The following is a 23,743-nucleotide window of genomic DNA, read 5'->3' on the forward strand; positions in this document are numbered from 1 at the left end:
ATCCTAAGACGAATGTTCGGAACTAAATAAAACTGGTTATGCGCACATCTCACTTGGCAAACAGGCTCAATAGCAAACTATTCCTGTTTTATGTTGGATCCTTGTAATGACCTGTCAGTTATGTTTGTAAAAATATATAGTTTTCAAAGGATTTGTTACTGAAAAATGAATGAGGAACTTTAGTTTTTTTTTTATTTCTTTTATTTAGAAATTTGGTGGTATTAACCAAGTGTAAATTGTATACAATATAAAACACACATAAAATAATTACATAAATATGCATATAAATAACTTACGTTAAACGGTAATCACAATAATGTAACATATACATAGATACACTAATATAACAGAAAATTATTACGTTTCTAACTATTAAAACATATATACGAATTCATAGCTACATTTTGCATAATCACTAGTTTTAATTCACAAATTCACAAACTACCAACAACAAGAAATTCCTCATATAATACTGTACTTGAAAGACATGACATCACCACTAATACTGCTGGGTAACATTATGATTACAGAGCCACATTTCTATTCGAGTACTATCTGTAGTGCACTTGAAGTTCTCTGCTAGAATTGGAAGGCGGAACTTTGTGTACCGCAGACAAACTCGGTAGCCATTTCTGATGTTATTATTATTATCTTCCAAAAACTCGCCGCAACGAGAATACTTGCCTCCATGGTCTTTTGGTTCATCTTCCAAATATCCAACCTCATCCACTGCTACACGGATGTGAGCACAAAAGTTTGGAGGACAGTTAGAAATGACCACGCTGTTTAGAGGGACTCGAAGATTCAATGAGATTGGCCTCAAGATCGGCAGCCTAACACTCAAGACCGTGTCATTACCGTACCCGCTCCGCTAGACCAAAAAAGTATGCACATATGATTACAAGAGAAGGAGCTAAAGCATAGACAAGATAGAATATAAATTCAGAACAAAAACGTAACCTATCTCAAGACACGTACCTATCTCAAGAGTTAATGTGTTCCGAACTTACACACAATGTGTATCTTAAGAGTGAATATGCGTTCGGAAGTCACATGTGCCTTTCTCATGAATGAGTATGTGTTCGCAAGTCACACGTGTGTTTTTCAAGAATGAATATGTTTGGAAATTACACGTGCCTGTCTACCATTATACCACCTTCGATACTTTGTGTTTGTCGACTTCATTCGTTTGACTCTTAATGTTTACAAGTTGTTACTAAATATAATTTTAGTTATTGTTTTGTTAAATTCAAAAGCGACTTGTTACAACTTCAATCTTATGTGGAGAAACTTCTTTTTCCTCTTCACGTTCAACTATCTCATTGGCAGGTAGCTGAGATTTTTTTTCTAAATCCTCAATTGAATATCCCTTTGAGGGTTTTGGTTTGGAACCTCCTGCGGAAAGAAAAAATGTATCAACTATTTTATACAATTCGTTATATATACGCACTTCAATGATACGTCTCAGTGGATGAATCAAATAACCCACTTGAGTTCTATTACAAGGGGGACGTTGATTAGATATTTCGAACACCTATGTAGTTTGGAATACTTATTTTATAAGGACTGACTTACAATAGAGGTATGATGGAACTAAAACCAAACTTGCTACAAGTTATTCGTCATAATCCTACCAATTACACATTTTTGAGTATTAGATTTATTGGATTCACGGACCAAAAAATATAAATATACCACATACATTACATGCAAATAAATATAAGTGAAATACGTATATGTTTTCATTATTACACTTTCAAACTACTCTAGCCGGTTCGAACACTGACTTAAAAAATTATATCCATCTTTTTTTTTCTGAACATATCACAGCAAAATCAGTAGAGATAATAATTGTAAATCACCACCTTAACATTGATTTACAATTATAAGAATAGGATTCATCTTCGTATTTAATGCTTTCTTCAAACCAAAAGCGGTATGAGCAGAATTCTACTGTCTCCATTCCTAATACTATGTCATGTATTCTTTCTCTATCACTGAAAAAATATTTTCTAAGAATTTTTGTAGGTAGCGCAAATAAAAATTCCATATTTTTTAAAGATTATCAGAATCCAAGTAGCGTTTAGTTTCTCGAGTTTGTGAATCTTTTCCCCATTCAGAAACACATAATTTTCTCTTCATGTCTTTCTCAGAATTTAAAGACAAGGATAGTTACGATTATAGATTGAGTCATGCAGTAATTTAGAAACTCACTTGTAGAGATATTCAGCCATTGATCAAAATTGTACTTGACTCATTCGATAGCGAGCATTTTCTATGGCACACCACATCATGGTAACTATCATTACATATGTGTATTCCTAAATATCTACTGTACCACTCAGTAACAAAGATTTTATCATTTCGGGGCACAAGAATTAGTATTTTATTCAGGGGCCGATCAAGGGGGGTGATCGAAACGATCGCCTCCTCCCAACAGAGAAAACTTTCTTATTTTATATATAAATAAAACCCATCCCAGAGTTTGGAGCTCTTAAAAGTAGCTCTAAGTAGCAGTATCACAACCCACCGCCCTCCCAGAAGTCCGTATTGGATCTACCCCTGATTTTATCATGTCTACCATCTTTATTCTCTAATTAAGAACTACAATAATTATACAAGGCCTACTGAATTAGGACAAGTTTTGTCAGCATGAAGATAAACAACTAGAAACATTAAGTTTTACACTAATACTCGTAACTGTGTGTAATTACCTTTCCGGAATAATTCTTTCTCAAAGATAAGTATTGGTGATTCGAAGACCAAAGAGAATATTGCAGACAACATCAACAGTAGAACCAAGTCTCCTAGATACTTTTCTATCGGTATTAAATATGAACTACTGGAGACATTAGACTTTATATTTACTATGTGTAATTACCTTTCCGGAATAATTCCTTCTCGAGAATAAGGATTGGAGATTCGAAAGCCAAAGAGAATATTGCTGACAACATCAAAACTAGAACCAAGTCTCCAAGATATGATTCAACCTGTAATAAAATATTAAGAACAATTTTAAAACTATTGCCTTGTGGTGTACTTTTATTGGAAATCCTAGTGATAAAGATAGCTTATAGCCAACTAAAACATTGCATACCACACAACAGATTGAATAAAAATATAAGTAGCAATTTTGTGATAGATCAAGTACATGGAAATCGATACAACTATTCTACTTATACTGTATAACATAGATGCAAATTTCAAGATAGTATGCAATGTATATACTGAGGATATGCTGTTATATAGTATATCTGACACATGCTGAGTTATTCTCTCTTACTATTTATAATTACTAATATGTACGACATATCTTAATTTAATGAAACATTCTATCTACCGTTTAAATTTTCAGGTAACATTTAATTGTATTTTACAATCTTGTACAAGCACTTGTAGGAGTGATTCTTTTTCCCTTTATATGTATTATGTTCATTATTCTTGCTTCATAAGCTGGAATTCGGAACAATCTATGGTTTATTGTACGTATAGAAACGACTGTTTGCTTTGTTCCCTATTAATTTGTCTATGAATTGTGCACTGTTGTTGGATGAGCTTCTACTTGGAATGCTCAGATATTCTTCTTCTTCTTCTTCTTCTTCTTCTTCTTATTATTATTATTATTATTATTATTATTATTATTATTATTATTATTATTATTATTATTATTATTATTATTATTATTATTGATTTCTCTTTTCACGTAAAACAAGATAAAAGTGTTCAGAGTTTGCAAACATTTGAATAAATGTAGGAAAGTATTATTTTTGTTGGTCAGTTGATATAAGTATTATTTTGAAGCAACACAAATTCAGTGTGCTCAGAATAAAGGCTATGATTGACCGAAAATGAGTCCTTAAAATTTTGAGAGTTCAAAATAAAGTTATAAAAAGGTATAATTCAAACATTTAAGGACAATTGCTATGCCAAGGATGAAAAGAAATATAGAAGTAATGTAAAACATATTACTTGTTTGAAAGTAATAATCATTTGTAAAGCGGAAGTGACTACTTTATTGAATTAATGTTTTGTTGGACTAGTAGTCTTTGTTGGACTAGTTTTTAAACTTTACTAAAAATTTACAGTATTAAAATGATTAAAATTTAAAGTTATTGGCAGTATTAAAATTGAAATTGATAAACAAAGAAGAGTTCAGAAATATAACGAAATACAATTGCTTGCCTCTTGAAGGACACCCTTCATTGAAGATAATATCTTATTCGTAATGAAGTGGTATTATGTGTCAGAAGTATTGAGTTACCTTAAAAGTAGTAAATATTTTCTCAGAGTAACACACCAGGTAAATTTAGGAGGGTTATGCCTTGTGCATTAAGGTGAAGATAAAATCCATCTGGTATCACAGTAATATAATTTTTAATTATCAGGCTAAAGGCATAAAGCTTCCTTTCTATTACTAGTGAACATATTCAAGCATTGTTTGAATCCGTGGTGAAAAGTTCCAATCATTTTAAATATTTGGTTTACCAAAATTTCTTTATGTATTTATCCTGTATATTCGCCTCTCTGTTAGACACAAATCCTGACATTTACTGAATTACCATAAATTTTGCAGGGGATGTAGAGGATTAAACGTAAGGAATCGAGTTCTCTGATTGAGATTATAGTCAGAACAGAAGAGGTATAAATAAATCCTTTTCGAGGTCAACGTTGATCACCTTAGACCAGAGAAAGACAAATGGTCTCCGGCGATGTATTTAGAGTTCCAAGGATATAACTAACTAACTTTATATGGAAACCGAAGATTCAATGTCAAGTTCACAAAAATTTTAAACTGATTTCTGTCCTTTGCCAACTATATCCAGTTTCCACTTTATATTTCTACCTCTACGTGATCCACCTTAATCTGCGCCTAGGTCTTCCTAATGATCGTTTTAATATTGGTTTTCCAGTTAAAGCTTCAAAAGTGTTCCTATTGCCTCACATTCTGCTATATGACCTGTCCAATTGAGCCTCCTAGACTCGGTGACCCTAAAAAATGCTTTGTAATCTATATCTTTAACTTTACTAAAACCAGAAGAGATATAACTACTACAACTTCTGGTTATTAATTGAGAAAATATCACTCCATACAACAACTCCTTCTACAAAACTTAAAAATAGGATTACTTTTCGAAAGCACAGAATTGAATAAACTGTAAGGTCAATGAATAAGGTAAATTATTACTTTAGTGTTATTAGATTAAAAATAATGAAAAAAAACTCAATTTAGGTATGATGTCTGAAAACGTACCATTCTAGGATCAGAGTAATAATCGGACGTTCTGGTAGTTCCTGCGTAGTAATTCAGAATATAGAAATGTGTAAGGTAAGCGCAGTACGTAAGACGGCTAAGGGGTTGGAAAGCTTTCCATGAAAGAATAGCATTCACAGGACCTAAGAACGAAAGAGAAGCAATAACATGTTAACTTAGTGCATTATTATTATTATTATTTTTAATTTGAGGCAGGATTATAATAAACAAAAGGAAAGAATGAAGCAAAATGAAGTTTGCACATTTTAGTTTACAAAATCGGAGATCTAGTCACCTATTTCTTATCTATTTATCATAATACCATTTACTTGTATTAATGACTAGTATGACGACAACAATTAGTATGATTATTTAAATCTAAAAGAAAGCTGTTTCCCAAGGGAAGTTCTGGTTGGTATTATTCTCTCCATACAGTAATCACATCATGAAAAATTAATTGAAGGAAACAAAACTGTTACTACACTATGTTCAAATGTTTTGAGAAGTAAGATGCGACATTTATATAAAATCATTTTGCCGTTCTTACACTGCTCTCAGTTAATACAATAAATTCATCGTAATAGCGACGCATTGCACTATCTTGTACTGTCAAGACAAGATACAGACAGATACTTACAGTATCTGCAGAAACAACTGTAAAACTATTTTGATAAATATTTATATATTCTTTGACTTTCCTATGTCTTCTATAAGACTACGTATAGCACTAAGACTACGTGTTGCACGGAATCTGAGAATTAAATATAGAGGCTGAAAATATAGATAGGAAGCTGATATCGTTTCAATTACCTTTGACAGATATATCTCCGTCCTTTGACAGATATTATTAATTATCCATCCTTTAGCACAAATACTATAACTGAATGACACGAGGCAAGAAATGTTACTACCCAAAGAGAGTAAGAAAATTATACATTAAGCAATAAGGGAGGGAGAGTGGGTGACAAAGACGGAATCACTTTTTTTAAAAAAAAAAATTATATAACAGAATCATTTATAACAAAATTTCGTGGTCGCTGCCATGAACCAGGTAATACGGCTTGGTCGGTCACGCCACGTTAGAAACTTTATACTGTTGATTTTATGGAAGCTTACATGCCGGAGCAAGGATAGGAATGGCGAAAGAAGCCTTTAGGAGGAAGAAAAGTCTGTTTTGTGGGACCTTGAATAAAGAGTTGAGAAAAAGACTCATAAAATGCTTCGTGTGGAGTGTTGTACTGTATGGGGCGGAAACGTGGACATTACGTAAAAGTGATGAAAATCGACTGGAAGCCTTCGAAATGTGGGTGTGGAGAAGAATGGAAAGAATTAGTTGGGTCGAGCGGAAAACGAATGAGAGAGTGTTAGAAAGGGTGGGTGAGAAAAGAACACTTTTAGATATTATTAGGAAGAGGAAGAGAAACTGGTTGGGCCATTACCTAAGAAGAAATTGCATCATGAGGGACGTCCTAGAGGGTATGATGGCGGGAAAGAGAGAGAGGGGGCGAAGACTACAATTAATGGATGATATAAAAACAGAAAGATCATACGCGAAGACGAAGAAGTTAGCGGAGGACCGTGGAGCATGGAAGCTTCTCAGCTGCGGCAAGTGACCTGCCAATAAAGGCAGAATACCTATGATGATGATGACACGCCGTAGACCAGAATAGATTAATGTTACGGTTTGATATGGCCAAAGCATGTCCACATATAGATGATCATGCTTTTGAAACAATTCACAAATACGAGTAGACATTTTAAAGCACCTCCTATACAATCCCAAAATAGACTCTCGCGGTGTTTTGTGATTATTTGTTTTGTTCCTTTACAAGAAAGAGATGGCATGATTTCCAACATTTCTGTGCCAATAAATTTTTCAAGATATAAATTCTTGAGTGCTTAAGTCACAACGGAATTATAGTGATTGTAATAACCTAAAAGTCGCCGACAGTGTATTTACCTCCATATCCTTTGACACAGGCAAAAATAATCCAACAGATTCCAACACCCCAGGCAAATCTATGTAAACTCGAATAGAACGCTGCTTCCAGAACTGGTCGATCGTAACCAAAAGTGTCTGTGTTGTATACAATGATAAGACTGTACAAAACTGTTAGACAAATGGCCGTTGACATTAACCATCCAAGACAAATGAAAACCTGAAACAAATTTATAAAATATAAATGATAAATGTATTATATACGACTGGAGAAGTTGATGCATGTTGTTCAAACTTAAACGTTAAATGTTTCATAGAATATATGTTATAACACATCTGTCTGCAATTACAAAAATCAGAGCACAAAGGAATGAAGACCAGTTACTCAAGTTGTAAGGAAAGGAAACATAATGTTTGTAAGGTTCGCTTAAGTGCACGGAAACGTTAACATGTTTATCACAAGAGGTATTTATACTATTTAGACATAAATCTTCTAAGCTTTAAAAGTAGCTTCAGATAAAAATGTGAATAATAGAATATGTCAAAAATAACAAAGTAAGTTTAATTCCCTTTTGCTTTGAATACGTCATATAGCGTTAATTATACAAAATGAAAAGGCAGTACTAGGGACATTCTACAGTTATACATAAATAAATAATTTTAAGAAAACAGTAACTTCGACCCCAATTAATATGGATTCTAATAAGCATGAAACACATTAACGTGTTCCATGAAAACCTTAAAGATTTTTGGAAAGTTGTGAGAATATTGTATTTTTTAAGTTTAAAGGCGAATTTATCCTTTACAATACAATGATAAATCTTAAATCTTGTAATGTGTTTACAACCCAAAGAGCAGGTGTGTATATACACCGTGATCAACCTTAAACACAAGTTCAAACTCATCCAAGAGGTCAATGTGGTAAATGGACTGATGAACACAGAGGCCACCATTCTGTCCGTATCTTCAGTCAGTTGTTGTTAGCGGTGTATGAGTTAATATTATGGTATGACTCTACGACAGCAACTCAAAATATTTCTCTTGCAACTGTTGAAGGTGCAGAGAACCAGAGTACAGCAACATGTTTATTCCAGAAATTACATGCAGATTATCAAAATGTCGAAGATCATCCAAGGAAAGGCCATTTCAAGACAACAGCTTCTGAGATTGTACGACAAACCATTCAGGAACACTCATCCACCAGCATATGAGTCAATTCAACTCTGCATGCCTCAGTCCAATGTAGTGTTACAGCACGAACTCGGAAAGCTATCAAGAGCTGCAGCATTGCACCCCATAAATCGATCCCAGCTCAGATGCAGAGAAAAGTGGATCAGTGCCGACAATCCCTGCAAATTCCATGCGATGTTTTTTCTTTAATCGGATTGTCACACCGGACGAAATTGGTCGCATTCTCGAAATCAGAATGCTCTAAACAGTTCTTGAGCAAGAGCTAACTTCCATAATCGGTCGTTAAAAGAGCCGTTTTCATCATAAAGTCTAGTTGAACTGTGGGGATGTAATTCAGTTCGAGTTCGTCCCTATCGGCAATACAAACGATACAAAAATTTTATTCCACAGTTGGAATGAATGTATGTACACACAGAACTACAAGTGCATCATAGGAAATTTGAAACATTTACGTGCATCAAATGGCGCGTTAATATGTATAAATTTCGTTTTTGTCACTGATGCGCAGCATTTTCAACCCTAGAGAACGATCGAAAATAAAAAATGGATCATTTGAGACATATAAATGCATTGTGGTTTAAGATTACTCAATTGATGCAGATCTTTGCATCGGTACTGATGCATTTCTTCTTGATGTGAGCGTCACCTGTCGTGTTTTGTTTGAAGCTAGTCTCCAGCACTTACTGCGCATGCTCGACTGGTTTTCGTGTTGTTGTGGAGCGAATTCTGACTTGTTATTTTGTGTGTTTTTTTGTCTAGTGCTGGAGTCTGCTTAGAAAAACGGAGGTAAGTGTATATTAAAATACGATATTATTGTGTTAGGCAGTGCAAGTATGTAGTTATTAAGAAAAGTACCGTTAGCAAAACAAAAATAGCAACAAGAATAGAGACAAAGCCATAAGGGATTCTCAGAAGGAACTCGTTTCCTACAAAAATCCACAAAGGAGTGAAGAAATATTTAGGTTAACTACAGTACATACTGTATGTTGAAGTGACTCATGCTAGTGGCTGCTTGATTCTCATTAAATATATGCGATGCATGCGTGAACTCCGAACCGCTGTTATTATTATTATTATTATTATTATTATTATTAATAATAATAATAATAATAATAATAATAATACTTAATATTCTTATTAGGTGAAGGTTGATTATTTAAAAAAACTTCATTTAACTCGCATAAGTTGTTACTCCTGCACCAAGGGCGCCGATCCTGGGGGGGTTTAGTGGTCTGGGACCCCCAAAGTTGAAATGGTCCTCTAACGAGGGGGCCAAATTGCTAAGTTGAAGCAGGTTCTCCTATTTCTACAGTACATGGTCGTTCATTTTTCCTTTCTACTAATGCATATCTTTCATAGGGCCCTCCAAAGTTACACAGAAAACGGCGCCCTTGTCCTGCACATACCAATAGTAGAATATCTACTAAAAGTCACATATGGTCACGTAATTGTGATGTTTTGGTTAGAGTATCGGGCCAAAAGCCCCGATTTCGTGATATTGAAGTAAATATTGACAAAACACGGGTATGCCTACTATTGAGCAGGAAATAAATTGAAGGTTAAAAACAGTAGCACGGTATTAACCCTTACATATATTGTATATGTTTATACGTTAGGGTTGTATTTTCATTATTCGATTTAAAAAGTACTAATAAAGCTTTTTTTTCTAGAGTGGAAGCGTTCTAGAACACGTTACGTATGGTTTTACGCCTTTCTGGGTCGAAACATAGGGTGTGATACGTCATAACTTAAAACTAAAGAATTTTTTGTTAGGCCTATTTTTACTATTTTTTGAGTTACTTACTTTTGCACCTATAACAAAAATTCCCTTTTTCTCGATTTTCCCGCTCACATACTCGACGGAGACATGCGAATGGAAAACGTTTCAAAGGCTGTTCTATTCTGAAGAGAATGAGGTACGAACCATAATGCTAATGTAAATAAGGATGTCTCAGGAAATTTTTACCTGAGATCTTGTTTTAAACGGGAATTTATGGTACTGTGGGCATATTATTTTTTGGCGGGCTTACTTTTGTACCTAGAAGATCGATATTTTGCACATACATTCAGTGTACTCCTTAGTATTCTACAGATATATTTCAGATCTCTGCGGTGCCCCAAGTTGTGTTCAAACGGGTAAAAAGGTTTTAAAAAGGGATATTTTAATAAATCTCTTTATCGAGATTTTCCCGCCTCAGATACATGATGAAGACATGTGATTGGTAACGTTAGAAAGTACTTTCCATTCTGAAGAAAATGAGGTACGAACCATGATCCTAGGGTAAATAGGGATGTCTTAGAAAATTTCCCGTTCTTGCGGGAATTTGGGGTATTGTGGGGATATTCTTAGCACATGTGTTAATATATATATATTTACCTTACTGTTCTAAATAGAAGCTTGAAATTTTGTAGACATATTCACTATGCCCTTAACATTTTTCAGTTGATTTTGAAATCTGTGTGTAACACAGGGGGTGAGGGGTCCAGAAATGCTAGAAAAGGGATATTTTAACAAAAATCCCATTTTTTGCAATTTTTTCCGCCTCAGATACATGACGGAAACATATGAATGGTACCGTTTGAAAGACTGTTCTATTCTGATGAGAATGAAGTGTAAAACATGACCCTAGGATGTTTCAGAAAATTTTTATATTACATCCGAATCTTTTTGAGTCATCTGGGCCACTGTGGGGATGTTCTTAGCTGATTGGTAATTTGTTTCTCCCATCCTTACTATTCAAGATAGAAGCTTGAAATTTTGTACACACGTTTCGTACACCATTTAGTATTTTTCAGTTTATTTTGAGATCTGTGTGTTAACACAGGGTGTTCCGGAGGGACCCAAAATACAAAAAAGGGATTTTTTCTACCAAAAGCCTTATTTTCCTCCTCAAACTTTCCATTTCAGGGACATGATAGGGAAATGTGAATGGTGCCGTTTTAACACAGCGTATAATAAGGAAAGGAAATTTCAAATGTAATTTCTGGTATCATTATCAGGTTAACTTTTCAGAGGTTAACAGGATTTTCCATTAGTGTTATGTTCTTCCAATGAATTCAATTTGATTATGAGATTTAAACTGACTGTTACTTCATTTTTAATTAAAATTCGTAGTTTCATGAATGGAAAATGAAAGAAACATAACTCAGCATGTCAGAAGGCTACTGATGATGTGTCAGTAGAGACAAGAGACACACGTACTAGAAAACATGCTACAGGCTAAACCAGTAACGTCTTAGTTACTGTTCCATTTTCAGTTTTTTTTTTTTAGAACATGCGTCGTGTACTTACGTAACATCCTATATTACTGAGAAAGTGAACCTGATAGCGAAATTCTGATTTCAGATTTGAATTTAACATGGTAAATTACTATAGACCTACAGACTTTTATCCCAGAAATATAACTTTTTTAGAATATTGTAATTATACATCACAAGAACAGTTTTCATATTTTTGTACCTAATTCGAAACGTCCACGTATTTGTCCGTTTGCAAAATATATCTTTAATAATTAAAAACAGGGAAATGTAAGTGAACAATTCTTTCAGATGATTTTAAAATGAAACTTTGGATGTCTTCCCGTTTGGCCTTTTCCCGTTTCGCCTTGTGCCTGTTTTCATTACTTCAGGCTATGATGCTAAGATAGTATATGCTAATTTGATTGTAAGGCGAAACAGGAATTCCCCTTTGCCCTTTCCATTTCGCCTTACACCAGCGAAGGGGATTTTCAAGTTATGATAGGGAAATTTAGTGTCATTTTGGAAAACATTCGTAATGCTAGTAGTATTTACGTTTGAACGAACAGAATAGCGTATAATCAAAGCAAGTATTCAGAATTTTGTGTTATCTGCGTCACTGTTTAAAAAATTGCTCATGTAGCCTTGTATTTGTACCTCGCATATGAAGAAGAGAGCGGCGGAAGAACGAACATCAACAATTACTAAGACATATAGGTAAGTATAGGTAAGTATATATAATAGTTGTAATAAGGTATAAATAATTTTGACACTGAAGCTTCTCTGCATGTTTCTAATATTTACTCGTGCAACTTTTCCAAAAGTTATTTTAGAACTTTAGATGTGGAACTTTTCTTAAATGGCATCCTAGCTAGCACACAAATACATAGTCCATTTTTTTTTATTTATAGTGTAACACAATTAACCGGTCGTAGTTAAGCAATATTCCGTCTGTCTTTACTTTCTAGAGGGAAAGTACGACTTTTTTTTCTGTTGATGTTTAAAATGAATTTATTTTCTTCTCTCCAGGAAGAAGATTGCTAAGGGAAACTACCGTGGTGAAACTGCATCTGTTGTCCCTATTTTTGGTGCCGTTAAACACTCTCTATATAACGTACGAGCATGAACTGGGCACCACTATCGCAAAGATTGAATACATTGAATGTGGAAGGATCGTGGAGCGAAACGCAGGACGGCAAAAACTTTTATTGGGGGATGAAGGCGATGACACCAGTAGAATTCTTGTAAGTTATATTTTAGTAATCAAGAAAATAGTTTATCATTTTTTACGTTTTTCTTGTTTCTTTTTTTCTTTTCTTTTTTCTTTCTTTCTTTCTTTTTTTTTTTGAAATCGTGAAAATCTGTTATGACAATAGTAATAGGAGTAAGAATATTAATATTAAAGCATTTTCTTTAGAATGTCTGTGTTGTTTATTCTAGTCTTTCTATCTTCAACAGGTTTTCGGCACTATTGGAGCTTTGAAAATTATGTGTCAGTGCGACAGGATTGTAATGGATGGGACACTTAAGACTGCACCTCGCCTTTTCTCCCAAATGTACACCCTGCACGGAAAATATTTCGGCCAGGTATTGGTTCTCCTCTTCTGCATATTGCCCAGTAAAAAGCAAGAGACACATGTAAGATTACAGGAGGTAATCAGGGAAGAGGCTGAGAAATTTGGACTGCGTTTCAAATTGAAAGAAGTTTCTATTGATCTTAAGAAAGTAGCAATCTATGCTATAAACAAAGTATTTCCTGGTTAAAATCACAGGATGTTCCTTCCACTTCTCTCAGTCTGTTTGGAGGAAGGTTCAGCAGTTAGAACTTTCTCAATTGTACAAAGAGAACACTGAAGTAAAAAGATGGATTCGACATGCAGCAGCACAGCCTCTGGTACCAACTTCCCATTTAGATGTAGTGTTTGTACGTTTGCAAGAAGATGCGCCTGACGTTCTATGAAGGAGGAGTTCCATGATTATCTTATAGACACTTGGCTGGACGATGGTGACACGTTATTTTCTCTGTAAGTATGTTTCCTTTCCTACATAAATAGATGGCGTTTAGTGCAAAAAATTAATGATTGTTTTTTTATTATTAAATCATTAATTAAGCTATCCCGAGCACTCTACAGTATAGCATTTTTTCCATTAACACCTAATGTAAAGTGTAATATAGATTTTCTTGCGACGTGCATGTATTGAAGATTCTACATTCACTGATTTGTAAATTATCAAAAAGAACACATTCTTTTGCTTTGCAAAAGAAATAAATTAGGTTCACCCAAAATTTTGCCATCGACTTTCCAACGTAGATTCTCCAGCAATCCTTTGAATTTTTAATGTGCTAATGATGTATTTTTACCTATTTGCAGTGACTTGTGGAATCACTTTGAAAACGATCAAGAACAAATGACTAACAATGCAAGACGGTGGCACGTCAAATTACGAAGAAAGGCATCAAGGGATCACTTAGACATACTTGATCATTGAATTAATGAAAGACAGGCAACGTGAAAATGAAAGATTGCGAGTACTTTTTCAAGTGGTTATCAGAAAACACACTTAGAAAGCTAAGGTAGAGACGGTTTGACGACAGGATTCACCGCCTAAAAGATAGACTTAAGAACAGTGAAATTGATGTAATTTCATATACTGATGCTGTTTCATATTATATCCACATAGAAACTTGATATGCTATTTCGGGTGTGATAATAAAATTTATGTTCTAAGATATTTGAGTTTAATTTGTCTGAAATAGAAGAGACGTTGCAGTTGAGAATAAGATAAATCCCTCTTTGTTACAGAAACAGAGTGAAAATTCCCTTGTATGTTATAAGGTCAAGCAGGAAAAGGCCAAACGGGAATTCTCCTTCCGCCTTAAGATAACATCCTTATCGGTTGTATGGCAAAATGTTTTGAGGGCATAAGGCGAATCGAAAAAGGCCAAAGGGGCATAAATTAGTAAACTAAAATATATTATAAAAAAGCGATAGGAAGATTCAGAGAACATAGATATACAAAGTTTGGTTTATAATCTGAGTTGGTAGTTTCCACTTTTTTTTTTACTCTGTAAAGTTTTGTGTTTCCCATCGCTAGATTTGCTATCGGTACGATTTTTCTAACATTGACCCATGTTCTTTTATTTCACCAAAGATAATTTGGTATTTTAGCTTTAGTGAAAATGGCAAAACTGCTCTTGTAGAGCAACCTGTAAAAAAAAGCTATGTACCTAGGTATAATAAATTGAGTTCTTTTCCTTTTTTGACTTGTAAGATATACTATTTGAAGACCTTATTTTTGTAACTATTTTCTCATAATGGTTGTGACATAGTTTAGATGGATCTCATAAATTGAGTGGCCTAAATTGTATATTGCACATCTGATATACAGGGTTGTCAAGGGTGTGAAAACGATGGAATAAATTTACAACACTACCAAAACTATGAAATCGAGGTTTATTAGTGTGATGCATGACAGAGTGAAAATATTCCACTTTACATGAGAGCCTCTGCGACCATTTTGGAAGGTATCATACTGGATTTTAATTAATTCAGTGAAATGGGAACTTTACGATCCGATACTATTGTTGAAATAAGGTGTCATTTCGTAACGATATTATGGTAGTTTCCTCTCTGCTTGTTTGCATCCTGAACAAAATTATGATCATAAATTTACAATGACAAGTTTTTGTATCTAGACCTATGTGATCAAAATTTCGTTAACAAAGAATATAGAAAACAATCTTGTTAATGTCTTTAAAAATCATACTTTATTTCAAAAATAGTAGTGTATCGTAAAGTCTATATTTCACTTAATTAACTCAAATCCAGTATGACTACTTCCAAAATGGCCGTAGAGGCTCTCATGTAATATGGAATATCTGTACTCTGTTCTGCATTACCCAAAAAGCCTGGATTACATATTTTTAGTAGTGTTCTAAATTTATTTAATCGTTTTCACACCCTTGGAAATCCTGTATATTTAGGAAATATGCAACCAGCGATACCAACCACTGTTTCAATTAATGCATGTAAATGCTTCAGTAGGAGACAAAAAAATGCATAACATTTTGTGATTTCAGCAAAACGTTTATATGCATAATAAATTTTATGCACACAAGTGCATCAATTAACACAGTTTTCATTATGCATTTAGTTGCATCTTTAAATATTATGCATCTAAACGTTTTGCTGGAGTCACAAAAGTTATGCATTTTTTTGTGTCAACTAACGCGTCTGTGGTTCTGTGTGTATGCTTCACTATACCAAACATATCCAGCGTTGGTGAATCAAAAGCGCACTTGCTGCAAAACGGTAAAAAAACATACATAATCCTCTCGGAAAATTACAAAGAATTCAGGAATTTGATGGTACAAACTAATGCCATTCTCGACATGTAGTCCCGACCTTTCTCCTTCAAGTTACTTACGGTTTCGACCAACGGCCCACTTCTTGAAATCTTGATGCTTCACCAATTAGCAAAAGGTTGAAACAACAATGACTGATTTATTTGTGTCTAATAAGACATGGAATCGAGGTACTAGCAACAAGATGGCTACAGATAATCTAACATACGGAGCTATACTATGAATGTTAACCCGCTTTGATTGTAGCTTAATAAATACATGTATGTTGTATACCAGAATATTACATGACACATGAATCACCATTGCAGTTGATCTCAAAGCAATGAAGATTATACCTAATGAAGATATGAAGATTAAATATCATCATTCTTTTTTATGAAAGACTGCGTAGTTATAGAAATAAACCAATTTCTAATTTGCTAAAGAGTTACAATACAATATGAATATATTTTATATTGAAATATTATTTTGTACGTACCTTTGGAATCTTAGTTTTATCGTTTCTCGTCTTGTAGAGTATATAGCCTAAGACAGCTCCTGCGAAATATGGAGCTCCTCTTGAGAATGCTGGCACGTAGACATATGACATGTAATCCATTATATGAACGAAGTCACTGTGGTAAAATGAAAAAAATAAGTATATATTTATAGTACCTAATAAGCACGGCCAACATTCATTGTGTATACGTATGCTTTACTCTATCATTTTTTTTACTTCATATTTGGTTACTTTTATGTCTATATATTCACTGTATTTTGAATTTCTAATTATTAAGAGTGGTGTGAGTGCCCTTGCTATGTGTTTACAAATCATTGTCAGACAAATATAGATACAATATTCTATGTATATTGTCCATAGTGTACGTATATTCTTGCTCATAGTGTACCTGAATAAACAATCAATCTCTTCAGCTGAATAAAAAGTGTCAATAATTGATATTGGACTTCCTAATGCTATAAAAATCAATTATATTGAGTCTCCCTCTCTTTCAAAAATTACACATGAAACGTTTCCGTCAAGTATGTTATTTGCTCAGTTGAATAAGATTTATAGATTCACATATCCCATATGTACAGTATATATATATATATATATATATATATATATATATATATATATATATATATATGTGTGTGTGTGTGTGTGTGTGTGTGTGTGTGTGTGTATACACGGTAATAACTGTCTATAGATTTTATACTGTGTTAGTGTTTCTTAGTTACTAAAATATGTTGTGCTTGACTAGAATAAATACATGTGTATTTTATTCAGGTAATTACAACATTATTTACATTTATTAATAAGTTTGTCTTAGTAGTAAACTTTTAAGCGCATTCAAGTTCGACATTATCACTGACCATTTCCAGCCACAGAAAACCAGGTAGCTCACAGGGAACTATCAGAACGGAAACACATAGATGGTTTAGTTGTTTTTGACAAAAAAATGTATTTAATATAGTTATTACTCTTGCCACATAATTATATTTGTGTCTGTGTGTGTTGAGAGGAAGTCACATAAACATGATTAATTCAAAAGCTTTGTCTTTTGTTTAACTCTACAATTGCGCAAAAATTGTACACTTATTAATTCACAGATAATGTCTTGCTGATTAATGTAGCAAGGCTTGAAAGTAAATTTTCAAGCATAATTGTCGACTGTTATTATTATTATTATTATTATTTACTTTAACATTCCACGACTGTCCATTGAGACAAAGGGAAACGATGGTGATGATAACGAATATAATGTGTAACGAAGAAAGTGGGTGGAAAGGGAAAAGCCACGAGAAAACCCATGAACACAAAGTTTGTACTTAGCGTGAGTTGGGATCAAGCCAGGGACCCTACCCTGCAGAGGTGAGCACTGTATTACTTGTTATTATGACCCCAAGAGCTATCGATCTTTATCATAATTGTCAGCTCTTATACTGTTATTATTTATTGCTTATACATTTATAATTGCGTATGTAAGAAAAAGAATTGTAGACTGGCCGGTCTATCTCTTTTGTTTATTTTTTCCCTTAAGGTGACACACACACAACTTGTAGTAATAATAATAATAATAATAATAATAATAATAATAATAATAATAATAATAATAATAATAATAATAATAATAATAATAATAATAATATGAGGAGGATTTGTCAGTGAGGGAAAGTAAGGCTAGAAGTTAATATAATGCTTTTATGCTACATATATGTATATTACTGGAAGGAAAATCAACATTGTTAGATGCAAAGAATATTATTGTATATTAATCTTTTAGCAAATATACATAAATTAACTCAATCCATCTTGATTCTGGAATTATTACTTAAATAATTAATATTTTTTTGACTAGAGTATGTACTTCCTTATTAAAATAAGTCCTGATAGTTTCAATAACGTACCGTTTTCTTCATCAGACGTTAATGTTACCTACGCAATATAAAAATATGCATGCCAATTAACGTCTGATGAAGATAACGATACGTTATTGAAACTGTTATCACTTAATTCAGAAATATATTAATTATTTACATAAATTAAGTTTATTTTATCTTATCTTGCAAATTTGAATCCCTTTAATAAATTTTAAAAGTGTTAAGAATGGGAACATATTTTACATAGAAAAATTATGTTATGTAATCATAGAAAAATATACTTACGTAATAACCATTGTCCATGGTAAATGATGAACCATTGTTAACCAAAATGGAATAACAATCGTTAGAATTGTTAGAATGACGAGAATCACTATACCCACAACAGGCCATCTCCACAGAGGATACAGGAAAACAGGAGACAACCAGAATAATTGCATATCTGCTTGCAAGTACCAAGCCTGGCCAACACACTAGAAATAGATATAAACGAAATTTAATGTAAACGTATCTAAAAATAGTTAATTCTTTTTTAAATTAATAACTGGGTTAACTTGTATTATTGCTAACAGATAATCATTATGGAGATATAATAACACGAGATATAATATAAATTCTGTACCTGAATGGAGTAGAAAAACGTAAAACATGCAGTCAGTACCTACAAAAAGAGCGCAGAACGTTCTTACTCTGTTAAAAGAGATACGGTATACATGCGAAGAATGATAGGTTGGAAACTCACTAATATTTGTGCTACTTTCAGCCATTCATATCTTTTTGAATTGATTCTAGAGTCATAAAAGTAGGAGACAGCTGCAAGTTGCGCAAAATGGAACATCGAGCTGTCATTAGGTTCCTTAATTTTCAAGAAACGTCCTTAGAAACTACTCTGAAGAGATGGTAGCTGTGTATGGTGAGCATAGCACATTTTATGACACAATGACACACTGGAAGAAATAAATGACATGTGACTGCACAAAACTACAGGACGACTGAAGAAACGATTGTTACAAGACGAGTATAGTAGACCCAAGCATGGTGAAATGAAACGGTAAAGCTAGTGCTTGAAAATAGACGTGTTATTATTAATTGTTTAGCTAGGGAAAGGAAAATTAGTTTGAGGTCAGTTCATACCATATTACATGACATTTTCGTATGAATAAAGAGGTAGGATAGATGGGTTAAGAGAACAGCAACGTGTGCAATATGCATAAAGCACTTTGGGCCTATACCACAAGGTTAACATTTTTTGTAGAGAGTTGTGGGCATAGTTAAATACTGGATGTACATATTCTGTTTTGAATAGAAATAAATGAACGAAATATTGAAATATATCTCGGATTCTATCTCCCAAATGCTAAGCGCAGTAATAATGAAGCAAGATTATGTTGTACCTTTTTTGGAATTGTAAATATGCTACCCTACTCATCACTTACAAAAAGGGCCTACAATGACATGAACATATTTCAGGAACATTAAAGGAAAGAGACTACATTAGCTCTAGAAATACGTGTTGCTGCTGGTGGACAATACAGTGATGCACTGAGGAGCAGAAAGACATTATGTTGTACGTCGATGTGGCTATTCGCAAACTTTATGGAGTTAGTATTAAGAGACATATTTATCAAAGTGAGAAATGTAAGTCAATACGAGATGAATATGCAGAATTCATGGATTAAATTGGAAATTATTAGCTTCTCTGTATCACGGTAACAATACGAAGTAAGAACCTTTTACCTCGTCTCGTAAATACAATGAAAAGACATGTAACACAAACTCTGTACCTAAGTAGAACTACAGAAGACGTAATAGATACCTTACGAGTACTTCTGTAGTACTTTTATTACATGGATGTTGTTAATGGTGTAATATTGTATAGATAGTAGCTTGCGAAACATAGTTTAAATCAAATCGGTAGAATTTAAAATAACTTCACAAATTTCGAACATTGACAATATAATTAAACAGTAAGGTAACTCAAAAGATATTAAATAAATATGATTATCGAAGAAAGATAAAACACACTATTACAAAATTGAAAATGCACACGAAAGAAAGAAATCGTAGTTTTTGAAAAAAAAAGATAAAATCATTTTAAAATGTTTATGAAAACTTGCAAAGACTCACCTCAGCCCCTGAATATGTCTGGATGTATTTGTAATTATTAACATAAATTAAAGTTTTCCACCAGCTTTTGGCACAGTCGTTTCTTACGTGTCCATTAACATTTTCCCAGAGAGGCCCGTCTCCAACGAAATAGAAGAGAGTTGCATTGAGACCAACGACAATGGCTAGAGCAGGAGTTAATCTGCAATGAATAAGGAACAATTATGTTCAGTAACAATCAACTGAAATAATAAGTTGTCCTGTCTCCGATGTTCCTATTGCTAAAGATAATAATGCTTAAATTTAAGGTCATATGTTTGTGTCCTTTAATCTAAAGGAGACGAACGTTAATGAAAGTGAATGATTGTGGAAGAATTCTTCAATTCGAAAACGGTAAATTTAGAATTCATGAAATTTGTTAGACATTCCTCATAATTAAACAAAAACAATGTTACAATTATTGTCTTTCTCTTTGCATAACTTTCTGCACATTTTTCGTTATTCGTAGACATTCAATAATCTAATATTAATGACAAAAACCATACGACTAACCGGAGGTGAATCATGAAATTATTGATATTGTATTACATCCCTTTCTAACTATTACTCTAGGGAATGACATACGTTTCTGAATTCAGAGCAACCTTCTTTTCAAGAAGAGATCCACCGAAGTACATAGAGATATATTTCTGAATTTATTGCAGGTATGCCATCATGCTGCTTAACAAGTTTGTTATTTTTATTTTATTGGACATTACTCTCAAAGGGACGCTAAGGAAGTTGAGAAACACTTGTGTGATCGTAAAACGCCTTTCAAAAACCGAAAGAAACCATAGTTTACAAGTGTAGTAAATGAGTATGAGGGAGGAAGCCGAAGAACCCCAGAAATTCTATGCACGCTGTGTTGTCCATGACAAACTATGATCCAACAAGGGACTCCTCTCATATAAGGTGAGTACCATAGTAATACTAAGTGATGTTTTTAGTACTAAACCAATAGGTATGTTTGTACCTTTAACATTATGTAAATAGGAAGTGATGAAAATCTAACATTTTCAGATGTACCGACAAATAAATAGATATAGAAATAGATAGATATAAATATAAGTAGAAATAGATTGGAGGCAAGGGAGAAAGATGGCTATAGAAGTAACATTCATGTACTCAACATCACAAGAGTATCTTCCATATGTGCTCTTGTCATTCCATTAAAACCGGAAGTTATAAGTGTTCTATCTTTGATTTCCATCTTGAATCTCAGTAGTTTGGAAGTCCGTCCTACTTTAAGAATGTGAGAAACACATTTCTTTCTCTGTCTATAGTTTATTGTAATCTAGCTGTGTCTGTATTCTTGTTTGTTGTTGGGTTAAGCAGCGAATAAGCACATTCAAGATTAAGCTTACTAATTTATACGTACCTTAAATATCTGTAAGCATAAAACGCCAATAAGTCCAATACGTTAAATCTCTTAGTTTTCTCAATTTCCTTCAAGAATACGTAGACGAGTAAGATTCCACTTAAAACAAAGAAGGTGTCTACAGATACTAAGGCATTGAGAAGTGCCATTTTTTGCCACTCTTTGCGAATCTGAAAAAAGAGAAACAATACCATGAGAGCCATAAGACGCTAAATAAATGAAAGGTGTAGGAGAGAAAGGAGCATTTTATAACTGCCTGCTGTACTTTTGGTTACGTTACCATGGTAAAAATCTAAAGGACATGCATTAAGAACGCAAATTACATAATATCATGAACATTTTTTGTTTGAGCTGTGAAATAACCATAGTGAGAAGAAAGTTGGTCGTTCAAGTGCCAGACTCATTCACAAATATGTATTAATTAGTTAAGTTTCATGATCTGAAGTAGTGCTATCAATTACTACTGGCAAGGAATCATATGCGTTTCAACACTACAGGAGTTTCTGTTTTGATTTCTCATTAAAACTAAATAAAACCAACACTATAGCCTATGAAACCCAAAGTTTCATTGTCAGATTCACACAAAACTCTGATTCACTTCTTTCTTTAGCTAACTGGATCCAGCTTCTACTGTGTAATCTTATTTCTACGAGATCCATCTTAACATTGTTCTTCCATTTGCGTCTGGGACTTACAAATAGTTACTTTCCATTTAAATTTTCGGTAACAATTTTGAAAACGCTACTACCTTTTCCTTTAGTTTCGTTGCATGACCTACCAACCTGAGGCTTCTAGATTTGATGACCCTAACAACGTTATGCAAACGATATAAATTACTGTAAGCAGTTCTTCATTATGAAATTTTCACCACTCCGCATTCCCATTCCTGTTAGATCGGAATATTCTCCTCAGAATTTTATTCTCAAATACGTTCAGTCTGTTTTCTTCCCTGAGAGGAAGCGAATATGTTTTGGGATCATATAGCATAAAAATTTTGTTATCGTTTTATATGTTTTAACTTTCAAGTTCTTTGATAGAATTCAGAGTGGCAGTATATTTTGAATTGAGGAATAGCATGAATTCCCTGCTTTCAGTCGATCTTCAATAAAAGGGGTCATAGTTGTCCGGCATGGATTTAGAAGTTAACGAAGAAATTAAATTTTCCCCATTTACAAAAAATAAACGAACTACGTATATCGACCTACACTCCGAAGTATCAGTTTGTCTAGTTCAATGAGATATATTGTCTAATATATGTTACAACTTTATATATATATAAAGGATAGTAAAATCCTAAAATCATTGAAGCTATTTACTTCAATTATTATATTTTATGTTAATATGCAATCTACTTTGAAGAGCTTGTGTTAAGGTTTATAAAGATCCCATGCATGTTCATATTTTATAATGACCAACGTTTGTGCTACATGTGAAAAATAGTTGTATGTGTATATATACAAAAATGTCATTGTATAGAGACACTAACATTTTCCGAAAAGATATATAGAATTAAGATATTTTCAAGGAATAGTGTGAACCTGTATAATTATATCACCATGTACTTAAGAGTAATGAAAGTTTAGAAATTGTGCAAGTCTAGACCTAAAATGTTTCTAAACTTTGATATAGAGAACAGAAAATATATAAAATATGATTGTATAATTTGAACAATACATAGTATTTGTCTGGAAAACACCGAATTTAGTATTTGAGAACCGGTGGTTCACTCAAATCCTGAAGTTACAAGTTTTTACACGATTTATTTCACAGCGCGGGATAACAGGATTCTATTTCAGATGGGAGCTCAGGTTTATCCTGTGGTAACTTGTAGGTCACATTTCATTTATTCTACGTTCTGAAAGGATCGTTGCC

At 33.4% G+C, this 23,743-nt stretch overlaps 1 protein-coding gene across 1 annotated transcript in view; it reads right to left on the reverse strand.

Annotated features, from left to right (window-relative positions):
- Positions 1 to 219: 219 nt before the first annotated feature.
- Positions 220 to 23,743, reverse strand: part of LOC145670493 (nose resistant to fluoxetine protein 6-like) — a 45,681-nt gene continuing 22,157 nt past the window's right edge. The window contains exons 6-13 of the mRNA XM_081739220.1: positions 21,872 to 22,041; positions 20,476 to 20,656; positions 18,634 to 18,821; positions 16,463 to 16,598; positions 7,212 to 7,410; positions 5,252 to 5,394; positions 2,882 to 2,990; positions 220 to 1,395 (exon numbers count right to left, since the gene is read on the reverse strand). Of these exons, the coding sequence (XP_081595346.1) occupies positions 1,250 to 1,395; positions 2,882 to 2,990; positions 5,252 to 5,394; positions 7,212 to 7,410; positions 16,463 to 16,598; positions 18,634 to 18,821; positions 20,476 to 20,656; positions 21,872 to 22,041 (1,272 nt within the window). The 3' untranslated portion in view covers positions 220 to 1,249. The remainder of the gene's footprint in view (positions 1,396 to 2,881; positions 2,991 to 5,251; positions 5,395 to 7,211; positions 7,411 to 16,462; positions 16,599 to 18,633; positions 18,822 to 20,475; positions 20,657 to 21,871; positions 22,042 to 23,743) is intronic.

Source organism: Thermobia domestica, chromosome 14 (genome assembly GCF_964235325.1).
Source record: "Thermobia domestica chromosome 14, izTheDome1.hap1.1, whole genome shotgun sequence".
In the NCBI taxonomy this organism is placed as follows: Eukaryota; Metazoa; Arthropoda; class Insecta; order Zygentoma; family Lepismatidae; genus Thermobia; species Thermobia domestica.